The 22,606-nt window shown below is 39.0% G+C and overlaps 1 protein-coding gene across 1 annotated transcript in view; it reads left to right on the top strand.

Annotated features, from left to right (window-relative positions):
* LOC120540473 (nuclear pore membrane glycoprotein 210-like) overlaps positions 1-22,606 on the top strand; it is a 319,549-nt gene that overhangs the window by 284,722 nt on the left and 12,221 nt on the right. The window contains exons 34-37 of the mRNA XM_039771311.1: positions 3,121-3,244; positions 7,662-7,808; positions 16,770-17,023; positions 17,475-17,700. Of these exons, the coding sequence (XP_039627245.1) occupies positions 3,121-3,244; positions 7,662-7,808; positions 16,770-17,023; positions 17,475-17,700 (751 nt within the window). The remainder of the gene's footprint in view (positions 1-3,120; positions 3,245-7,661; positions 7,809-16,769; positions 17,024-17,474; positions 17,701-22,606) is intronic.

The following is a 22,606-nucleotide window of genomic DNA, read 5'->3' as shown; positions in this document are numbered from 1 at the left end:
GAATAATAAAAACAGAATTTATTCTTACATAAAGCAACAGTGATGATAACATAGTAATGTTTGAAATTGTCTTTGAAAACACATAAATGTACAAACAAATGAAATCTTATAATCTGCAAAAAGCCAAATTTTAGGGATGAAGAACTATTTATGAAACACAAAATGGGAATGTAATGTAATAGCACAGTATTTCTAAATGATAGGTGATGTCATTTCAGAGACATTCTGATCAAGACTCAAAATCAGTACATTCCAAAAATCAATAAAGCAAAAAGACTAAAGAAATTCCCAAAATGAATAAACAGGGGCATCATTAAAGATATAAAACTGAAATAATCACTGTACAACAAAAAAAAAAAAGCCAGATAATTAGAGGAATACTGAACACTACAGCAGGAGATCGAAAAGAATTTCCATCCATCCATCCATTGTCTAACCCGCTGAATCCAAATAGGGTCACAGGGGTCTGCCGGAGCCAATCCCAGCCAACACAGGGCACAAGGCAGGAACCAATCCTGGGCAGGGTGCCAACCCACCGCAGGACACACACAAACACACCCACACACCAAGCACACACTAGGGCCAATTTAGAATCACCAATCCACCTAACCTGCATGTCTTTGGATTGTGGGAGGAAACCAGAGCGCCCAGAGGAAACCCACGCAGACACAGGGAGAACATGCAAACTCCACGCAGGGAGGACCCGGGAAGCAAACCCGGGTCTCCTAACTGCGAGGCAGCAGCGCTACCACTGCGCCACTGTGCCGCCCCGAAAAGAATTTAAAAGGTCAAAAAAGATATAAAAAAGTCTATTGACGCGAAAACAGTAAGCAATTTTTTCAGTGCTACCAAAGAATAAAAAAGAGTGTAAAAGAGAATTTAAGAAACCTCAGAGATGCGCACGGAGAAATCATTGAATGTGAGAAGGAAATAGCAAATTAAATGAATAAATATTTTAAGTATTTATAAAAGAAGAAACAAATGGAATGTTCCATGCAGAAAGTACAAACAAGCTATGATTTAGTAATACAGACTTTCAGTAAAACTGACTTTCAATTATAAGAGTCAGATGTGTTGGAGTATTACTAGTTGTACTAAGAGAAGTGAAAGATGTAATTTATAGACCTTTATTAGGCATATTTGAGCAGTCATGTCAGAGAGGAGAAGTGCCAGATGAATTGAGAACTACAAATGTGACTGCAGTCTACAAGAAGGGTGACAAAATGAATCCTGGTAATTACAGATCAATAAGTTTTACTTCTGTAACATGTACAATTGTGGAAACTATAATAAAAAAATAAATACACTAGTAAAGCAGACATATGAAAACTGCATGATACGTAAAACCCAGAATGGCACCTATGAGACAAAGATCCTGCCAAACCTATCTTTTTAGATGTTTTTGAGCAAGCTGCTGAAATAGTTGACGAAATCGAAGCATATACCAAAATATATCTAACTTTCAAAAACCCATTGATGCAGTCCCACACCAAATATTGATTTGAAAACTGAAGGCTATTGGCATCAGAGGTATCCTACAAAATTGGATCTCAAGTTGGTTAACCATCAGGAGACAAAGAGTACAGATAAGATGGAGAATGCTCCTTATGGAATTGTCATTAGTGAAGTCCTTTAGGCATCTCTCCTTGGACCCTTCAATTTTATAATGTATATTAATAACATAGATTCTGGTGTAATTAGTAAACTTGTAAAATTCTTAAATGATACTAAAATTGAAGGGATATCAGATACCTAGGAGGAAGCAAAAATATAAAAGAACTGGACAATCTTCAGAGTTGGGCAAACACTTGCAGTTTAGTGTAGAAAAGGGTAAAGTGCTACATGTGGACAAAAGGAACATCAATTATAAATATAAAATGGGACACACTGTCCTATAAGAAGCAACCTCTGAAAAAGAGTTAGCAGTTTACATTGATGCAATGTTCTCATTATCTACACAATGTACAGAAGTGATTTAAAAGGGCAAATTAAATGTTAAGTTATATCATAAAAACAGTTAAATATAAATCGAGGGAAGTTCTGCTTAGAAGATAGAATTCACAAGTTAAGCCTTACCTGGTCTATTGTATGTAGTTCTGGTCACCCTGCCACAAAAAAGAAAGAACATGAGGTTGTATAGCTGAGAGCAACCAGTTGCATCTCAAGACTTAAAGACGTTTTGTATTCTGATAGACTCAAATAATAAAACCTGCCTACCCTAGGTGTGTGGGAACCTAATCCAGATCTTCAAAATTCTTATAGGCATCAATAAAGATGTCCTAGTCAAATTCCTCCAGTTAAACAGCAAATCGGCAAGCTGATTCTAGCCTCTCACTGGAAGCAAGATGATTCTCCTTCTTTTACCTACTGAAAAGCATCTCTACTTATTCTGACTCTTCTCAAATTGTTAGAGATGAGGATTATTGGGTCTTGCAGCCCTAGCTTTGCCTGTTTTTCTTCATAATGTTTTCATCGCCGCCACTCACTCTTTGTGCTGAAGTTTTCTCCTTGGTACGTCTAGACATTGTCAGCATATTTACTTTTCATTCTAACAATTTGGCGCTATCATAAGCGTAAGTCTTTAGGGTAGGTTAGAATTTGATTGGTTTGGATGGGTACCAGGGTGATCCTATCCTGTTGATACTTTTTTTTTCCTTTTACCTTTCACTTTTTGACAGTTTATGCTTTATTATTATGTTACAGCTGAAGCACAGAAAAATCCAGTCACTTGCATTAAGTTACACTGTCAGTCAGCTGCAAAGGCTGAACTAGCATTATTGCGGTTTACATGTAGCTCAGTGCTTATTTCAAATTAAAAATATCAAAAGTAATGTTTTTATCAAAAATGTATTTCACATCTATGGGTTTAAAACTTCTTTCTATTGTAATTAAATTAAGTATCCCTTTGTATACTTGCAATAGAATTCTTTCATACATACTGTATGTCAATTACAATTCTGTAGCTCCATCTCTGATTGAAATATCTATTTAGCTTTAATTTTAGTCTTACTCTCTTTCATTTTAATGTTTATTTTTATTAAAAGACAACATATTTTGAGGATGCTCAATATTTTAGTCATAAATGCATCAAACTGATGGTTATTTGAATGTACTGTCAAGGTGATTGTTTCCTACTCTGAGAAGACAATTGTCATGGCTAGCACTGCTGGATCAAGAAATGTTGCAGGTGGGGTTTTCTCGCGGCCTCTTATTACTACACGAGAGAAAGGAAGCAATTTAATAGGTAAGTAATATGATGTTTAAGATCTTAATTGCTATCTTTTTATAAGGACATAATGAAAGGAATAATATAATGCATATAGTAATCTCCCCATTTAGCTTCATGATACCTCTGGCATGGTACCTCATAAACATTTTGCTCTTTTAACCAGGAGCACAATAATTCTTTGTAAAAAAAAATGAGCTATGCTCCATCATGGGCAAAGCTGTGGCACAGTGGTTAACTTTGCCATCCCACAATTCCAGTGCCTTGGATTCAAACCCTGCTTCTGGACATTGTTTGTGTAGAGTTCTTGCAATGTCAGTATTTGTTTTCTACTCTGTACTATGGTATTCAGTCCTCATCCTCAAATTTTTCTAGATGGATCCCATGTCAGAGTGGATGTGATTGAGTGTGCTCTTTGATGGTTGTTTCTTCCTATTTTGTGCCCAGTGTTGCTAAGACAGGTTTACACACCTGTGACCCTGAATTGAGTTAAACTAGTTTCAGAAGGTACAATACATGTGTAAACACTCAAAATAAATTTTTGGATAGCAAAGATGTTGAGTAGCTAGTGCTAACAAAAATTATTAATAATTGCCTTTGCATGTTTTTACTGGGGATCCTGACTTTGGGGAGTATAGGGTGACGTGAAAGAGGAAAAGAACACATTCTCATTACTTTGCTTTAAGTATTTTTGGTTAATCATTGAGAATTTTTTCTAATGGCATCACATCTTTTAGCCTTGATCCAGCTTGCATACACATTTTTTGGAAATGTTCATGTTTTTTCTTTTATCTATGCAGGTAATAAATCATTTGCTTACTGTATTGCTACACCTAGTCCATAAAAAATGCTTATTAACTTGCATCTTTGTTCTGGAAGTCTCTGTCCAAGCATAACTTTAACTAATTTGGAAAAAATTCATAATTATAACACTTAACATCTAATTCTGAAGTGTTAAATAATGCACAGCTTCATGCTGGGTAAAGACTCTGGTGCTAGTCAAATAATAATTTATCAAAAAGGCTATATTGGTTTAAAAAGTCTATTTTGGTAGTAGTCATTGTCATTCTTTCACAAAAATACAAGACCAAAACTTCTTTCTTTAGAAATCAGATCAACTCTCCACCAGCTCCTTACTAAATAAGCTGTTTTCTATGCAGTGACATGAGGCTCTGCACTCACTGAAGTTTATATTTATTCTTTAAAGAAGCCTCTTTCAGCTTGGATGCGCCTCATGTTCGTGTTGGCACCAAATGTTGTGCATTCAGTAGATTTTGCCTGACAGATAATAACACAAATAAAGACCACTGTAAAATTAGTATAAATATCTATGCAACTAACTTCCTTCACAGTAATTAATTATAAGTGCATAAAAACAAACAATGTCAACCAAAGGCATAGTGTCAGATTATTCATAAAAAGATAGTCATAGTAAAGATATATATAATACTAGCCAACCCGCGGCATAGCATACGCCGCATCATTATCAGCGTGAACAGTCAACGTGGCTCACAGCTGCATGTGGACTGTGGCACAGACCAAAGCGAGTGAGGATGTGTTTGGTGACGTGTTGGGGGCGGGCACATGAGCAAGCAGTGTGCATGCCTCGGGAGCGAGGGTGGACATGGGAGGAGGGTGAGTTTTTAAGCACAAATATAGTTAATCATACCATGGAATGCACAGCGTAATAGTAAACTAAATGTAAAAACATTGAATAACACTGAGAAAACCTTGAAAAAAAGAGAAAACTAACACTGCAAGTTTTTAATGAGTTTTAAGCACAGGGAAAAAAAATGAAAATTTGAAAGATCCGTAATTTAATAAACAACCAAGAAAAGTAACATTTCAACAATGCACGCGCGTGCCTGTGTGTGTCTGTCTCTCTCGCGTGCCTGTGTGTGTGTCTCTCTTGTGCGCCCCGTGTGTGTGTGTCTCTCTTGTGCGCCCCGTGTGTGTGTGTCTCTCTCACGCGCCTATGTGTGTGTCTCTCTCGCGCACCTGTGTGTGTGTCTCTCTCTCGCATGCCTGTGTGTGTGTCTCTCTCATGTGAACTGTAGCACAGATGAAAGCGTCTGAGGCTAAGTTTGGTGAGTTGTTGCGTGCGGGCACATGAGCAAGCAGTGCACATGCCTCGAAAACGACAGTGGATGCAGGATGAGGGTTACAGTTGGAGGGTAGGGCTCTGTCGTGCGTATCCCATAACGTGGGAGGAGGGTTAGAGTTGGCGAGCGGGGCTCTGTCAAGCGTATCCCATGGTCTTAGAGTTGGCGGACAGGGCTCTGTGAGTTGGCAGGCGTGGCTCTCTGTCTTGCGTGCCCTTAGTGAATTATATATATATATATATATATGTTAAGGGAAATAAAATTTAATGCAAAAAAGACATTAATGTACAATTTAAAAGCTACTACTCCAGGTTATGTTTTAAAACAGAGGCTAAAGAACATCTTTGATATTTTTATAGTGTAAATTATTTTTTTCAATCACGACATGTACATTTTTAAGTGAAGCATAATTTACAAATTAAAAAAAAAAATTTATCTTTCACTGCATTTTCTTATTGGGTCAATGGAGCTTCAGAAGAAATATAAAACAAATAGCCTTAAACTGTGCCTAATAAGTTCACTATAAAGATGTGAAAGTTACAACAACATTTATTTATTTATATGGCACATTTTCGTACAAATAATGTAGCTCAAAGTGCTTTACAATATGAAGAAAGAAATGTTTATAAATATAAAAATAAGATTAGGTGATACTAAATAACAGAAAATAAAGTAAAAAAAAAAACTCCAGAGGGCTGGAGAAAAAAAAAGGTTCCAGGGCTACGAGACCACCAGCCAGCCCCCACTGGGCATTCTACCTAACATATATCTTAATCAGTCCTCATGGTTTTTAGACTTCACATGGAAGAATTAGATGATGATGGTCATGTGGACATCTGGCCTTCAATCCATCAATGTAGGGACATCATGGTGACTTGATTAGGTGGTGGTGGTGCAGATCACCTCCACAGAAAACTGGAAAAACCACAGCAGAGAAATTAGGGGTTAGTATAAATTGCAGAGCCATGATAAAAACGATAATTCAATGTATATACATTCTAAGGTATTTGTATGGCAAAAATGAAGGTGGAAATAATACCTTTTTGTCATAGACTCTTGAAAGTGCTATGTGGTAAAATATCACAGAGAAAAAAATGCTGTTGGATCTCTTTTAACATGATGTTGAATTTCAGAAAAGAATATTTTGAAGATTTTCATACAAGGGAAGTGAAAATACATTTACAGTTTTCATTGACCCCCTTACAGCAATCACAATTGTGGCCTGTAGCACTTAAATGGAAACTGTGAGGCATCCATGCCAATGTTGTTAGACAAACAAACTAACTTTGAAGAAAGGTGTCTATTTATTATTTTCTGGGTTCATATGCTTTTTCCTGTTTGATTTTGGAAAATAAGAAAAACATTCCAAGAATTGTAAGGGCTGGAAAATTGTTCTCATCAATAAGACAAATGACACAGCTTTTTAGTACAAGTAGCAGTAAGTCCAACTCTCATCCCCTAAGGAATCCATCCTTTGTAGGTATTATTTCACATTTTCCACATTAGCACTGTCAATTAATTACTGGTTGCCCTGAGCCTCACCATATAACAAACGGCTATAAAGTGTCACCACTGCACCCAACCCAAACTCTACCTCTGTTTCTCTACTTCTTTGACTATCTTCTTCTTTGTCACCTTTCATTCCCCCTGTGGACAATAAAAATCTGTCTAACCGGATCTGTTAAAGCTCCTCCTCTACATATTCTTGTTCAATCGGCTAAATATTTTATCATTTGTATAGCCTAAGTACTCAAGTCACTATGAAAGTAGGCTTGCAACTGTAACTATTTATGAAACAAGCTTTGGGAGAAAAAGTAATTACATAAATGTAGAAGAAATAAGTGAAATAGTCAAACTTTAAAAATACTGGAGTCTCACAAAAAAATATTTTCTAAATTATACGGATAAGCAGTTTTCTAATATTTATGCAATATTAAGACATTGATCAGTCATGTATTTGGCAATTTTTAAGGCTTTTATTTCACATTTCTTCTGGTGCCCCGTTGACTGCTGTTTTAAGCAGCTGTATAGACAGCTTTTTACTTAAATTCCTAAATAATGCTTAATTAACTTAAGCACAAGTTTACTGGGCAAAAGAATGTACTCAAAAATGTGAAAAAGTATTTTTGATTTAAAAAGTAGAAAAAACTTAGAAAATGAGTATAAGTGTAATTATGAGTATTATTTGAGACTGAAAAACTGTTTTTTTTTTTCTTTTTTTGGATTTTGCAATATGGAAGGTGTTCTATGCATCTTCTGTACACACAGGGAGAAAAATATGTATTCAGAGAATGTACAGTACCGTCAAATACTTAAGTTTTAATTTCTTATAGGCCACTGTTCTCCTGCTCAAATTGAAGCCATCAGTGATCTGCATCCAGAGTCCAATGTTGACTGTCAGCTCCAGTTTAGCAGTGACATTTCGGATCTCTCACCAGCTGAAGCATTCACATCTCAAACAGGGTTTGATCCAATCTCTGGTAAGTAGCAATTCTTAGCTTTGGCACTACAATGATTTCACTTTCTACAGGTCAAATTGGCTTGGTGCATCTTTCTAAAGAACATTGATGAGATCATCTGTAACATTTGGTGGTAGGTTCTCAACCCCCAAGCACTGCTCTAAAACTCAAGTATATCTTGATCTTAATTCCACAGTTCAATTTGTATATGGGCAGCATGGTTGTGTAGTGGTAGTGCTGCACCCCTCCACGACCCTGTTCAGGACATACAGTGCATTCGGAAAGTATTCACAGCGCATCACTTTTTCCACATTTTGTTATGTTACAGCCTTATTCCAAAATGGATTAAATTCATTTTTTTCCTTAGAATTCTACACACAACACCCCATAATGACAATGTGAAAAAGGTTTACTTGAGGTTTTTGCAAATTTATTAAAAATAAAAAAATTGAGAATGCACATTTACATAATTATTCACAGCCTTTGCCATGAAGCTCAAAATTGAGCTCAGGTGCATCCTGTTTCCCCTGATCGTCCTTGAGATGTTTCTGCAGCTTAATTAGAGTCCACCTGTGGTAAATTCAGTTGATCAGACCAGCTTGAGCCCTAAAATTACCTGCAGACTTGAACTTGACAAAGTTTATAGTTGTGAAAACTGGCTTAACAGTTTAAATCTGGAGTCCTTAATTACAGTCCTGGAAGGCCTTAGTGGCTGCAGGTTTCCATTCCAATCAATTTCATAATTAGAAGACAAGCATAGCAGATAATGAAACATGACATTTAATTATATGGACTGTTAATGCTTTCATTCTTCCAAGATAAGTACCTCTTGGTCCTTCCCTTTTCTCTCATTTCAAAGCATTTTATTAATACAGATATTTAATGATGCAAATAAACAGGTATGAAAGTATGTCACCTGGAGACCAGGAGATTCCCATGTCATTTGCACCTCATTATTAACTGTTGGCTGGTTAAGTAGACAGGCAACAATTGAAACCTTAATGTGGCTATTTAAAATGAAACAGTCAATGAAGGGTTCTGAATCATAACAAACAGAAGGATGAAATTGAGGGTGTAGAGGTGATTGAACTGCTAGAGTCAAGTGACTAGAACATAATATAATTTTTCGTTTTTTTGGAAGAGTGTGGATGCAAAGAACAAAACTGTTAAGTTTAACTTTGGGAGGGTAAATTTTGAGCCGATGTGGCAAAGTCTAAGGAGGTTGGACTGGGATAAGCTTTTAAGTGTGGAGACAATTTTTAGAAATGTTTTACATATAAAGCAGGACAAGTGCATACCTAAACTTGGAAATAGTAGGAAATTTTAAACAATTCTGTAGTGGGTTAAAAATGAAACTACAAAAGAAAAAAAATCAACTGTAGGGGTATGAGAATATTAGGAAGGAATTTAGGGGAGGTAAAAGGCAGTTAGAGAAGAATATTAGAGATAAGGCGAAAGATGACCCTAAGATATTCTTTCAGTATTTTTGTAATAAAAAAACAGTCAAGGTGGGGAGTGCATCAGGAATAGTAAAGGTGAATTAAAAAATACTGACAGTGACATAGTAGAAGCTCTAAACATACAGTATGTTTGTCTGATGTCCTCCAATGTGAGGAAGTAGATAACCTCCCTCTAAGGAGGTACTCAGTGATTTGGAAATTGTAAAGAAAGAGGTACTGCTCAGCATAAATAGACTGAAATCAAATAAATAACCAGGACCAGATAATAGTTTAGTAGGTTAGTGAGTACATATACAGTATAAACCCTTGACGCAAATTTTTAGGGAGTCACTGCGCACCGGGATCAATTTCCCAAGGAGTGGAAAATGGCAAATATTACCCTGTTAAAAAAGGGTGAATGGGCAGATCTAAGTAACTACAAGCCAGAAAGCGTTACATGCATCACAGCTAGATTACTGAAAGGATTATTAAGGAAAAGATTAAGCAACAAATTGTAAGAACAGGAGTTTTACTGAACAGTTAACATGGGTTCAGACAAGGGAGGTTGTGTTTTACTAACATGCTGGAATTCTATAAGAAAGCAACAAAAGGATATGATCACATATGAAACATATGATATTATTTATCTTGACTTCCACAAAGCATTTGATAAGGTGACACATGAGAAGGGTGGGTGTCAGATTAAAAGAAGTGGGACTTCAGGGTGTAGATGGGTGCAAAACTGGCTCATGCACAGGAAGCAGAGGGTTATGGTGTGAGGAACTTTATCAGAAACGATTGATGTTAAGAGTGGTGTTCCACGGGGGTCAGTGCTAAGGCCACTCCTGATCTGGATAGGAATATAAGTAACAAGCTGGTTAAGGTTGCATATGATACCTAGCTAGTTTGAATCATTACAGAGGGACTTTGTGACGATGTGGGTTCGGCTCCACACTCCCATCACTGTTCGGGAGCCCTTCAACCCAACACCGTCGATAATGTCCCCGAGATGAGCTAGACAGTGGAGGCAACAATATAGCAAGGGGATGGTTCAATTGTGCAAAAGTGCTTTAATTCAAAAACAGTCAACAAATCAAAAACAAAGTGTTCAATAAAGTGCAGTAATTCAAAGTCTTCATCATTAAATAAATAATCCCATAAGAAAACGTGGAGGTTAAAAAATTGAAAAAACAATCCTTTAAAACGAGGTTAAAACATTTCATGGGAAGCAGTTTTTAAAACAAACAACAATGCCAAGGTCAGTGCTTCTTTTCGGTTAGCGTCTCACCTGCTTCTCCCGCTTGGGCTTAGCAGCAGGCGAGACACTCTCTGCAACCGCCTTTTTCTAACTCAAACACAGGTCTGGAGACCTCCCGATCCTGGCTTCAGTCTGGCACTCATCCCAGGCCTGTGACTTGTACTCCTTGGTCTCCAGGACTGCAGCTCCAAGCCTCGCACCTCCCGCTGCCTTTCCGGCCTTCTACAGCCAGTCGCCTTTCCCTGGTCACTCCTGCTACCTGATCGCTCAGCGGGAGTGACTTCAACTCCAACTCCTGGGTGTCGGCCTAACACCCAGCTTCCTCGCAGCTGCCCACAAGCGCTCGTTCGCTCGCTCGCCCACATGCTCCGTGTGTCTCTGTCTCTCTCTTGCACCGACTTGCTCCGTGTAACCTCCGTCCTTTACTTTTTTCTTTTCATTTCCGGATCTCCCAACCGACTCGCACTTCTTTTTATATTGCGAGGGGCCATAGCAGCTGCAGCACATTAGCCACGGGAACAATCACGGATGTGGGCAGTTCCTCACCTGTGCACTAGGTGAGAAACGCCCACACCGCAGATCGCACCGTGGCTTGCTATGGAACGCCCCCTCACTAAGCCGCCGCGAGTGTGGTGATTATTTAAAAAACGGCCTTTGCTCAGTGAGCTGTAGATCCATAACACCACAGACTTGGACAGTATACAGGCTTCAGCAGATCTGTGGCAGAAGAAATTTAATGTAAGTAAATGTAAAGTATTACACATAAGAAGAAAAAATGTTAGGTTTGACTCAGTGACGGCCATTGAAAAAAATTGAGCGGGGTCACAGCTTTTAGGGAGATAAACTAAAGCAGCACTTATCTATTATAAGGTGCCTATCAATATATTATACAGTGCCTTTCACAGCTATCTATTATACAGTGCCTTTCACATCCATCCATCCATCTATCTATCTATCTGGTGATTCTGCATGCTCTCGTAGTCCTCATCAAAGTGTCAATGCACATCTTGGCCTGTCCAGTACCAGACCCATAGGACAAGTCCTAGCTAAAATGTATTATATCCTTTCCACCATGCTGCCCAATCTGATGCATGCTTTCCCATTAATAAGTCCCCTTATTCTTCCCATAATTTTCCCTATAAATGTGGAAAGGAACAGGGGCACCTGCCACCAAAATTTTATTCTACATCTGTCTCTAAATTAGCAAGTCCTCTGCCAACTTGCCTAGTTCCCCATTTTGCCAAAACCCACACCATAATGTTCTCACCTCCACATCCATAATTTTGCAATAATATGGACTCCCTTCTGTCCTATAACACATCCACAGCATGAGTCCAAAACAAATCTTATTCTGCCTCTGTTAACAGACTGCCCAGTCCTTGGCCATTTCCACTGTATTCCATAAATCCACATCATACAATCACTGTTCCTCTGATTTTATTAGGTCTTGCATCCCAGTTCATCATTCACCACACCCACAGAGCTATTCCCACTCTAATTTTATTCTGCACTTGCTGCCAGTCTGCCCAGTCCTATGCAGGTTTGCCGGGCTTACCCCACCTGGGCATAAATTGACATGGTAAAATCCGTGGACCCTCACATCTTAAAAAATAACTGATCCCCCAACCTCCCTTGTACTACACCCACAAGACAAGTCCAACCTAAATCTTATTCTGCCTTTATGATCAGGAAACCAGTGTTTCCTTGAACATAATTTTTCCCTCCTTTTTTTCAGGCCTGAAAAATTCTCAGTTACTGTCTAATTAAAATGAGTGATTTCGCTAAAAAAAATTAGACTCCTACTAATATCTAGAGCAGTGTTTCCCAACCTCGTTTTTCTATAAGGTCACATTGTTTGTAACCAAAATCATCCCAAGGTGTACTTCTATTCTGCTAACCACAAACACATTATATCTCATCTTTCTGGACAGGATGTGTTGATTTTTGGTCACCACTTCATTGTGCCCTGTAATGCCATTCCTGTAGCATTCATCTAGCTGTTCGGCAATACTAAGCCTGCCAAAAAAATGTAGTATCATGATATTGTCTAGATAGCTGCTGCTAATTTCATGCTCCTTGAATTTTTTCAGAAGGTTGTTTTAAATCTCAAACAGGGAAAACAAAAAAGGCATTACTTTCACCACACCCAGCTAGCCGACTCTTGTCATAACAAGAGATAGAAAAAGTCTCTGTGTAACCTTGTCATTGATCACTTGCCTGCTGCTGAATTCTTAAGTCAGGTCAGTCCAGACCAAGCTCCTTTATCTTCTTTTTTTCTTCAAGTGAAATATTTATGAAGAGGTGTTTCATTAAAGAAATAACTGATTTTTTTGATTTCTGAAGTTCTGCTTGAAGTTGCTATCTTCTAAGTTACGCTCGCTCATCTGTAGTTATGCAATGTTAAAGGCAGATGAGAACTGTGAACCATTGACGTCAACATGACATAGTGCGTCAATGATTGTCTAATCACATTACATTTAAAAAAACCTAAAACAATACTAATTAACTATCAATAAATATGGGAGTGTCCAGGATGAATAGAGCTGCATTCGCAGAAAAATCTGAAAACAATCAATTAAAGGGCAGCCTTTGTCACTTGCTTGCCATAGACTCTCATTTGGCTGGCACCCTTCACTCCAGAAATGTGAGCATTCACACTGTTTTTGTATATTTTTTTTAATTCACACAGAAATTAAACAAATAAAAGTCAGAACCAATTTTTAAAGGATGTTGACATGTGCTGACACCAGGCACATTCTGCAAGCAAAGAAATTTATTTCATTATGATTTCACATTACCTAATTAATTTAAGTAGAGTTTTTCAAATATTTGTGGTGGAGGTGCTTCAGCATCCCATATTACAAACTGGCACTGGTTTGAATATACAATGGGAGGTTTGAAACATGAAAATGCACTTTATGAGGATTTCGGAGTTGTACTGGAGTTGTCATTATAAACTTACAGACAGTGAAGTCCAACAGAATTTTAGGTTATATAACACAATGTGTGGAGTACAAGTCCAAGGAAATTATGCTCAGGTTTTATAACACACTGGTTAGGCCTCATCTGGGGTACTCCAGGCTACAAAAAGGACATAGCAGTGATGGAAAAAGTCCAGAGAAGAGCGACTATGGTGATTCCAGGGCTACAGGGGATAGATTGAGTCTGAGTTCAGCAAGAACATGGGGACACAGTTGGAAACTTGTTAAATGTAAATTTCGCACAAACATTAGGAAGCTTTTCTTCACACAGAGAACCATAGACACATGGAATAGTTTGCAGAGTAGTGTGGTAGCCAGTAGAACGTTAGGGACTTTCTAAACTCATTTTGTTATTTTGGACTGATGAACTTTGTTGGGCTAGACTGTTCTTAAGTTCTAAAAAAAAAAAAGTAAGCAACCATCGTCATTCCACCAGTACCACACCTCTAGGGTTGTTTGATCACCATGTGAATACCCAATTGCTAAATGCCTAAGTTCGGAGTTGGTCCACTGGTCCGATGCTTGTACCACAGCCGAGAACTGCAGGAGGGCTTCTGTGTGTTTCCTTATTAAACTATACCTAACCACCTAAGCCTATCTGGCTTGTAACTGTTCCATCTGCTTATCTGAAAAACCCTCTTGTCTGTTCAGTATATTTTCCTTATATGCAGTGGGCTGGTGCCCTGCCCAGGGTTTGTTTCCTGCCTTGCACCCTGTGTTGGCTGGGATTGGCTCCAGCGGACCCCTGTGACCCTGTAGTTAGGATATAGCGGGTTGGATAATGGATGGATGGATGGATTTTCCTTATATTAGTGTTAATTATATTCATTACCCACAAGTAATTAATACCCAGAATCTACACTTTATAAGTCCAAAATGGTTGCCCATATTTTTAGTATTCTTAACAGGTGTGAACAGTTTCCACCTCCTGGAACTAGTACTTGCATTAATAACTCTCTACTTGAATGCCTTGGTCCTTAATTTACTTTTTAAAAAACTATTATGACTAGTACTCTTATTACTTGTGGAGCTGTTAATCACTTTTAACACCAAATGTGTTTTTTTTCTTTCTTTGCATCCTCAGGTCTTCTTCCAAGACTTTGTTCTTTGTCCTTCTTTTGTCTTTAGTCTTCAGTCTTTGTCTGTGGTCTTTTTCTTTGCTTCTTTGTCTTTGGGGCAGGTCTGCAATATGAAAGGTGACAAAACAATTTCTGTCCATCACATCTTCTTGGTTGTCAGCCTGGTGCCAACATTCAAAAGTTTGCTTCCAGGCAATCAGTGCTACTCTGCCTAAGTGTTCTAGTTGTAACCTGGTCTCCTGTATGCTCCTCCACTCTGTATGTCACCCTCCCCATTTATAACCTGCACCAACCCAAAATCCATAAAACATCAATCCTGTAAGTGACATTGTTGAAAAAGATCTGGAAAAAGAAGTTAAAAAGTTTAAATAATTATTTTTCTCTCTTTCCTGACTTCCTGCACCATCTTTCCATGTTTTTATAATGCCTGTGTATTTTTGTATATTAAACTGAAAATGTGAACTAAAACCACTCTAATATTAAGTGCTTTCACTGTCTTTCCTAAAATCGATTCACATACTAACATTTGCATTTGTTTTAATTTTTGCTAATTTGTTTCTTAATTCCATGTTTTCCTCAGTCATTTCCAAGACTACACTATATTACTCATACACTGCAGTCAACACAACCAGCTGCCCTGCCTTCTATTTAATTTACATTTCCCAAATAAAATACTGTCTTAGCACTGGTTACCTTTACTAACAGTTGTGAATCAGTTATTGGCGTAGCATATTCTGGAAATATACAACAGACTTCAGAATTCCATAAAGAATGTTACGCAGTGGACAATAACAGAAGGAAATGCCCTTGATCTTTTTCTTTATTTTCAACCTATTTTCAACCATCTCCTTCTGTTCCTATTCGTACTTCCACTGTTCATCACACACCCATATTTTAGGGTTCAATTCAGATTCCATTACAATTATTACTGTAATTTTGACTATGGGTGGCTTACACTCCTTTTTTCCCTGCTTTGTCTGCTTTCTGCTTTAGCAATGGATAACCTGCACACTAGCTCCTCACACATTCATACCAACTGTCGCAGCTCTCATACATCCAGCTCAGTACCTGTTTTCTTTACTTGAGTGACTGGTTTTCACTTCTCAGCTTTAGTCTTCTATTGCTTGCCAGACCACTGAAGGAAGTCTTACTTCCACAATGTATTTAGACATTTCTGATTCTACAGTCTAAAACTATTTGTCAAGTTTGTTATGGGTTTTCCTACTTTTGCACTTGTAAACTTCTACACACATCATTCCTGTCTACACAAGCACTGGTTATGAGTGATGTCTACACTGCCAGTCACGTCCTAGTACTTTGCATAAGACCCATTAGAGTTTCATCCACAAACTTCACATACACGCTGTTCTGATACATATAAGCACTGAGTATGAGTGATGCCTACACAGCCAGTAACTCCTCATACAGGTTGGGATGGATTCTGATCCCTTACCCAGCTGGGAGGCCAGTAGAATAAAGAACAGGGGGAGACAACCTAGCAAAGCGACAGGCTCCCCCCGACATGAAAGTTGGCAGCCTCCCTGAGTTATGATACCAGTGTAGACTCCTGCAAGGCATGCTGGGAACTGGAGTCCGATAGACCAGCCTTGTTGTGCCCCTTGGGTGCTACCAGGGGGTGCAGAAGGTATATATGATCACTATACTTTGGAAATTCTGTTTGACCTGGAAGTGCTTCCTACGGACTACACCCTGACATCAAAAGTACTTTTAGATCCAAGATGATAGGAACCACTATAGCAAATCCAGGTGAATCAGAGTCAGGATAAAGGAGGACAAATCTCGCCTGGAGGTGTGGAGGAAAGGAATAAAGAGAAGAAAGTGATTTGTGTTGGTCTATAATAGAAAAGCCTTTTTGTAAGGTAATTGATAATAATAAATCACTTATCTGAACCTGGGACTTATATTCGTGTGGTGATGTCTGAGGTTTTTCACGGGTGTTGCAACGCCCCATCCTATGTATACATTTGTAGATGTTCATGGACAAAAAATAATCCTAATCATTGCCTAGGACCTTGCAGATTGAGTAAAAGAATCATTGATTTTCACTACAGAAGAATTTACAAGATTATAAAATATGAAACTGAGAAAAGTAAATGACTTGGAAAAGACTATTATTCCAAAGTGAGTGGAACTCACCAAGTTCTTTATACATTGCCCAACTCTCGCTTATACAATCTATTCATTGGTGCTCTCTGTCTTTATAGGTTACTACACTTGTTCTCTCAGCATGCAGAGGCTAAACCACCAACAGCTTAAACTTCTCTTTCGGATTCCTCAGCAGTTCCTCATAGTAAAAGCTGCAATACGAGGAGCTGATATCTCTGGAGTGCAGGTCACTGCTGAAGTGCCGTTCACCTCTCGCTTTCATGCAGACGAGACAGAGATTATGCTAAACAGCCTGCACGATGCTGCTGACATTACTGTTTATGGGCCTTCAGAAATTCTAAGCCACCTTGAGGTGATGGACTTTCAACTAAACCATTATTTATCTGAATTATCTTTCATATTATTATTTTTTGACAAATAGTTATATTTTGGATTTTTTATATGTACTTTATTAATTTATAAGTGGAAATCGTCTTTTTATAACCTTCTTGGGTCAGAGTGTGGGGTTAGCCATTGTACAGCACCCCTAGAGTAATTTTCAGGTTCATGGCCTTGCTCAAGAGCCCTTTGTAATAATAGCCCAAGTTTCAAAATTAAAAAATTCTTGCAATGCATTTATAAGGAAAACTAATTCCTGATGACATTTTAAAAAGTTGGATTTTGAGGTATACTGTACATAGTAATACTATGAATATAATCAACATGGGGATTTTAAATGTTTGGACAAAGGATTTTTATCTAAGGCTCAAAACATCTACTAAAAAATCACCCTTTAATATTTTTTAAAATCCGTTCTACTCTAGGTGAAATCTGGCTCTCCTCTCATTGATATCCGACAGAAGGAGACTTCCTACGGAATTCCCAGTTTTGTGAAATACTCAATCAGCATGTCTGACTCCAGACTCCTCACTCAAGGAGAGGTATCAACAGGCATCTCCATTTCCAGCCCACTGACAGAGCAGTCTATCATCATTCCTGTAACAGTAATACATGCTGCTGATGGAAGCACTGCAATGCAACGTAGGTTTTGTGTTATTTTGTAATGTGAATATGGTAAAATAATGCAATATCAAAAGTATACTTTTGTCTAAAAGCAGATAGCTACAGTATTTAATTGCATTAAAAGAATGTTAACTGAAGACATTGCTTTGGAAACTAATAAAGGTAAAAAATGTAAATTTATGGTTAAACATAAAAAACCCATGTTTCTAGAAAGCCATGTTTCATGATTTGTACTTGTTTAATATTCAGCCAGCAGGAAGAGAATAGCCCCAAAATGATGAAACTTCTTTTTTTGGGTGCTCTCATTAGGGATTGCCACAGCGGGTCATCTTTTTCCATATCTTCCTGTCCTCTGCATCCTGGTCCGTTACACCCACCACCTGGATGCCCTTGTGACGATGCGGGTTCTGCTCCACGCTCCCATCGCTGTTCGGGAGCCCTCGAACCCAACACCGTCGGTAATGCTACCGATGAGCTAGACAATGAGGCAATAGAGCATGGGGATGATGGAAAAAAAAGTGCTTTTATTACAAACATTCCATTAAATAAGTGCAGTGCTTCAATTATATAGTGCTGTGCTTTAATAAATAAATAATCCATTAAAAGACAAACGTGGAGGTTTAAAAATCAATAAATTGAACAAAAACAATTCCTTAAAACAACTAGGTTCAAACAACACTGGAAGCAGTCCTTAAAATCAATAAGCCCGGTGCACTTCTATACTAGCATCTCACCTGCTTCTCCCGGTTGGGCTTTTCAGCAGGCGAGACGCTCTCTCAGCAACTCTCCTTTCGTTCATCTCACACAGGTCTGGAGTCCTCCTGATCCCGGCTTCAGTCTGGCACTCATCCCAGGCCCGAGACTTGGTTCTCACCCAACGGCCAGGACGCACACACTGGGGAATCCACCACCAAATCTCCCAACTCCTACTGCATTTCCGATCTTACACAGCCAGTCGCCCTTCATTGGTCACTCCCGCTACTCATTCACTCAGCGGGAGCGACTACTACTACATCACCCACCCTTCAGCTGCCTGCGAGCATTCGCTCGCTCGCTCGCTCACTCACTCACTCACTCACTCGTTCGTTCACTTGCACCACCTTGCTCGCTCGCTTCCTGCTGCAGCCTCCGTCCTATTCTTTTCTTCTCCCCTCCTAACCGACTCGCGCTTCTTTATATTGAGAGAGCATAGCAGCTGCAGCACATTAGCAATCCCAGGAACAATCACCGATGTGGGCAGTCCCTCACAATACAATACAATACAATACAGTTTATTTTTGTATAGCCCAAAATCACACAGGAAGTGCCGCAATGGGCTTTAACAGGCCCTGCCTTTTGACAGCCCCCCAGCCTTGACTCTCTGAGAAGACAAGGAAAAACTCCCAATAAAACCTTGTAGGGAAAAATGGAAGAAACCTCGGGAAAGGCAGTTCAAAGAGAGACCCCTTTCCAGGTAGGTTGGGCGTGCAGTAGGTGTCAAAAGTAGGGGGTCAATACAATACAATATACACAACAGAACAATTCCTTAAGACAGCATAATAAAAATTTTAGAATTACGGTTTAACAGTAGATGATATGACATAATTAGGTTTGGATATTTTTAGAGTCCTGGAGACCTCATCCATCTAGCTGCATCTCCATTTGGCCATGCCACGGCTGAAACATTGCTCCGATGAAAGGACCCCTCTTTCCCATGATTCCTGTGATCCTCCATCAGGGATGACTTTACCATAGGCAGGCAAACAACTTGGCAGGTGGGCGTGGCACCAATGGCCACATTTGGGTACCGAGAAAAGAAACAGAATAGGTGAGGGTTAGTATTCAAATATAATTATCATGTTACTTATGTTATAGTGCTAATGACTAACAACAGAGATGCAGTATGTACAGTTAATCAGCAGCTCTAGTCAGGATATGCTAAACTGAAGTAGTGAGTCTTCAGCCGGGATTTAAAGGCTGAGACCGAGGGGGCATTTCTTATGGAAGCAGGAAGACCATTCCACAGTTTAGGGGCCCTGTAACTAAAAGCTCGACCTCCCACTGTTATTTTATTAATCCTTGGAATCCTAAGCAGACCGGCATCTTGAGATCTTAATGTGCGCTCAGGTTTGTAAGTCATGATAAGTTCAGACAAGTAAGCGGACCTTGGCCATTTAATGCTTTATATGTTAAAAGGAGGATTTTGAAATCTGCCCTAAACTTAACTGGGAGCCAGTGTAAAGATTTAAGAACTGGGGTTATGTGTTCATATTTTCTTGTTCTTGTAATAATTCTTGCAGCGCATTTTGGATTAACTGGAGGCTGTATAGAGAACAGTTTGAACAGCCAGTGAACACCGCATTGCAGTAGTCAATCCTACTAGAGATAAATGCATGAATTAATTTCTCACAATCCTGTTTATTTAGAAAGCGCCTTAATTTCCTAATATTTTTAAGATGGAAAAACAGGTTTTGGACGACTTTGTAATATGCGCTTTAAATGACATGCTAGAGTCAAAGATAACTCCTAGATTGCGGGCTGATTCAGTAAAATTAATTGGGATTCCAACTGAGTTAAATGACGACAAAATATTGCTGTGATCAGCGTCATTCCTTCAACAATTAACATCTCTGTTTTATCTGTATTTAAAGACAAGTAGTTCTCATTCATCCATTCCTTTAATTCACTAACACAACTAATTAAAGACAACATCGGAGAAACTTCATTTGATTTAAATGAAAGGTATAACTGGGTGTCATCTGCATACAGTGAAAATTAACATTATGTTTCCTAATGAGAGATCCCAGTGGAAGCATGTAAAGTGAAAACAGTAAAGGTCCCAGTACTGAGCCCTGCGGACACCATATTCAACTTCTGTGTATAATGATGGAGTACTGTCAGCACATTTCTGTACATACTGCAATCGATTTGATAAATAAGAACTGAACCAAGCGAGCACGGGGCCTGTAAGTCCAACATCGTTTTCTAGCCTGTGCAGTAAAATAGAATGGTCAATGGTGTCAAACGCTGCACTTAAGTCCAACAACATAATTACAGTGGAATTTCCTTCATCAGAGGATATCAGAATGTCATTTACAACCCGTGTTAGTGCCGTTTCTGTACTATGACCAGTCGAAAGCCAGACTGGAATTTCTCAAATAAATTGTAATGCGTAAGGTGTGACTGAAGCTGACTGGCGACTACTTTCTCTAGTATTTTAGAGAGAAATGGTAAATTTGAAATAGGCCTATAGTTATTTAGTATGTGTGGGTCTAGGTCTGACTTTTTAAGTAATGGTTTAATGACTGACACTTTTAGTGCATCAGGTACTGTGCCATGCAATAATGAATTATTGATAATGTTTAGAATTAGAATTTCACCTGTGCACTAGGTGAAAAACACCCACACCGCAGATCGCCCTGAGATCATGCTATAGCCACCACGCCCCAAACTAAGCGGCGATTATCTATTTAAAAACAACCGGCCCTTGCTGAGAGGGCTGTGGACCCGCTATACCACAGCCCTCTCTCATCTTATCCATAAACCTCCTCTTAGGCCTTCCTCTTTTCTTCTTACCTGGCATCTCCGTCCTTAACATCCTTCCCCCAATATACCCAGTATCTCTGCTTTGCACATGTTTAAACCAACGCAATCTCACCTCTCTGACTTTGTCTCCCAAATGTCCAACCTGAGTGGGCCCTCTAATGTACTCATTTTTAATCCTGTCTATATTTTTCACACCCAATGCAAATCTTAATATCTTTATCTGTGCCACCTTCAGCTCTTTATCCTGTATTTTTGACAGTGCCATTGTCTCCATTTCATGTAACATTTTACTACCGTCTTCTAGACCTTCCCTTTCACTCTTGCCGGTACCTGTTTGTCACAAATCACTCCTGATACTGTTCTCCACCCACTCCACACTGTCTGCACTCTCTTCTTCACTTCTCTTCCACCACTCCTCATTACTCTGTGCTGTTGAGCATATCTCCACCACTCCAAGGTCTCCTCAGCCTGCTTCCTACTCTCGCTACAAATCACAATATCATCTGCAAACCTCATAGTCCACGAGGACTATGTCTAATCTTGTCTGTCAACCTGTCCATCACCACTGCAAATATGAAAGGGCTCAGAGCTGATTCCTGATGTAATTCTAACTCTACCCTTAATGCAGTTGTCACTTCTGCCACAGACCTCACCACTGTCACACTTCCCTTGTACATATCCTGTACAACTCTTACATACATAACTGCCACTCCCAACTTCCTCATAAAATACCACAACTCATTTCTAGGCACTCTATCATATGCTGTTCTAAGAGAACAAAGCCACAATGGAACTCCTTCTGTCCTTCTCTATACTTCTCCATCAGCACCCTCAGAGCAAACATCTGAAGTGCTTTATCCCAGCATGAAACTGTACTGCTGCTCACTAATCATTACCTCCCTTCTTAATCTAGCTTCAACTATTCTTTCCCATAACATCATGCTGTGGCTCATCAACTTTACTTCTCTGTAGTTACTACAGTTCTGCACATCTCCCTTATTCTTAAGAATCAGTACTAGTGCAGTAGAACCTCTGGTCACGAACATTTCCGAACACGTACAAATCGGGTTATGATCAAAAAGTTTGCCAAAATTTTGCATCTGTTCACGACCACACGCTTTGGTGGTGAACAAAAACACTGGTGGCCAGTTTCCCTAGGCGCCAATGATTTCCCATTCATCTGTTTCCCATTTTCTATTGTTTGCGTATACAGGGCCTAACAAAGCAGCTTATGTTGCAAAAGGAGTAACAATGTTAACCAAGCAGAGGCCTCAAGTGCTGAAAAACTGTTGCTAGTGTGGTTGAACGAGAAGCATCTTGTAGGGGATAGCGTTAGCAAGGCGATCATATGCGAGAAAGCCACCTCGCTGCCTGCGCTTGGGAAAGCAAATCATAACCTGTTTCTGCT

Source organism: Polypterus senegalus, chromosome 12 (genome assembly GCF_016835505.1).
Source record: "Polypterus senegalus isolate Bchr_013 chromosome 12, ASM1683550v1, whole genome shotgun sequence".
NCBI classification, from domain to species: domain Eukaryota; kingdom Metazoa; phylum Chordata; class Cladistia; order Polypteriformes; family Polypteridae; genus Polypterus; species Polypterus senegalus.
The sequence above is the reverse complement of the archived record's forward strand: the minus strand, read 5'-3'. Positions and strand labels throughout refer to the sequence as shown.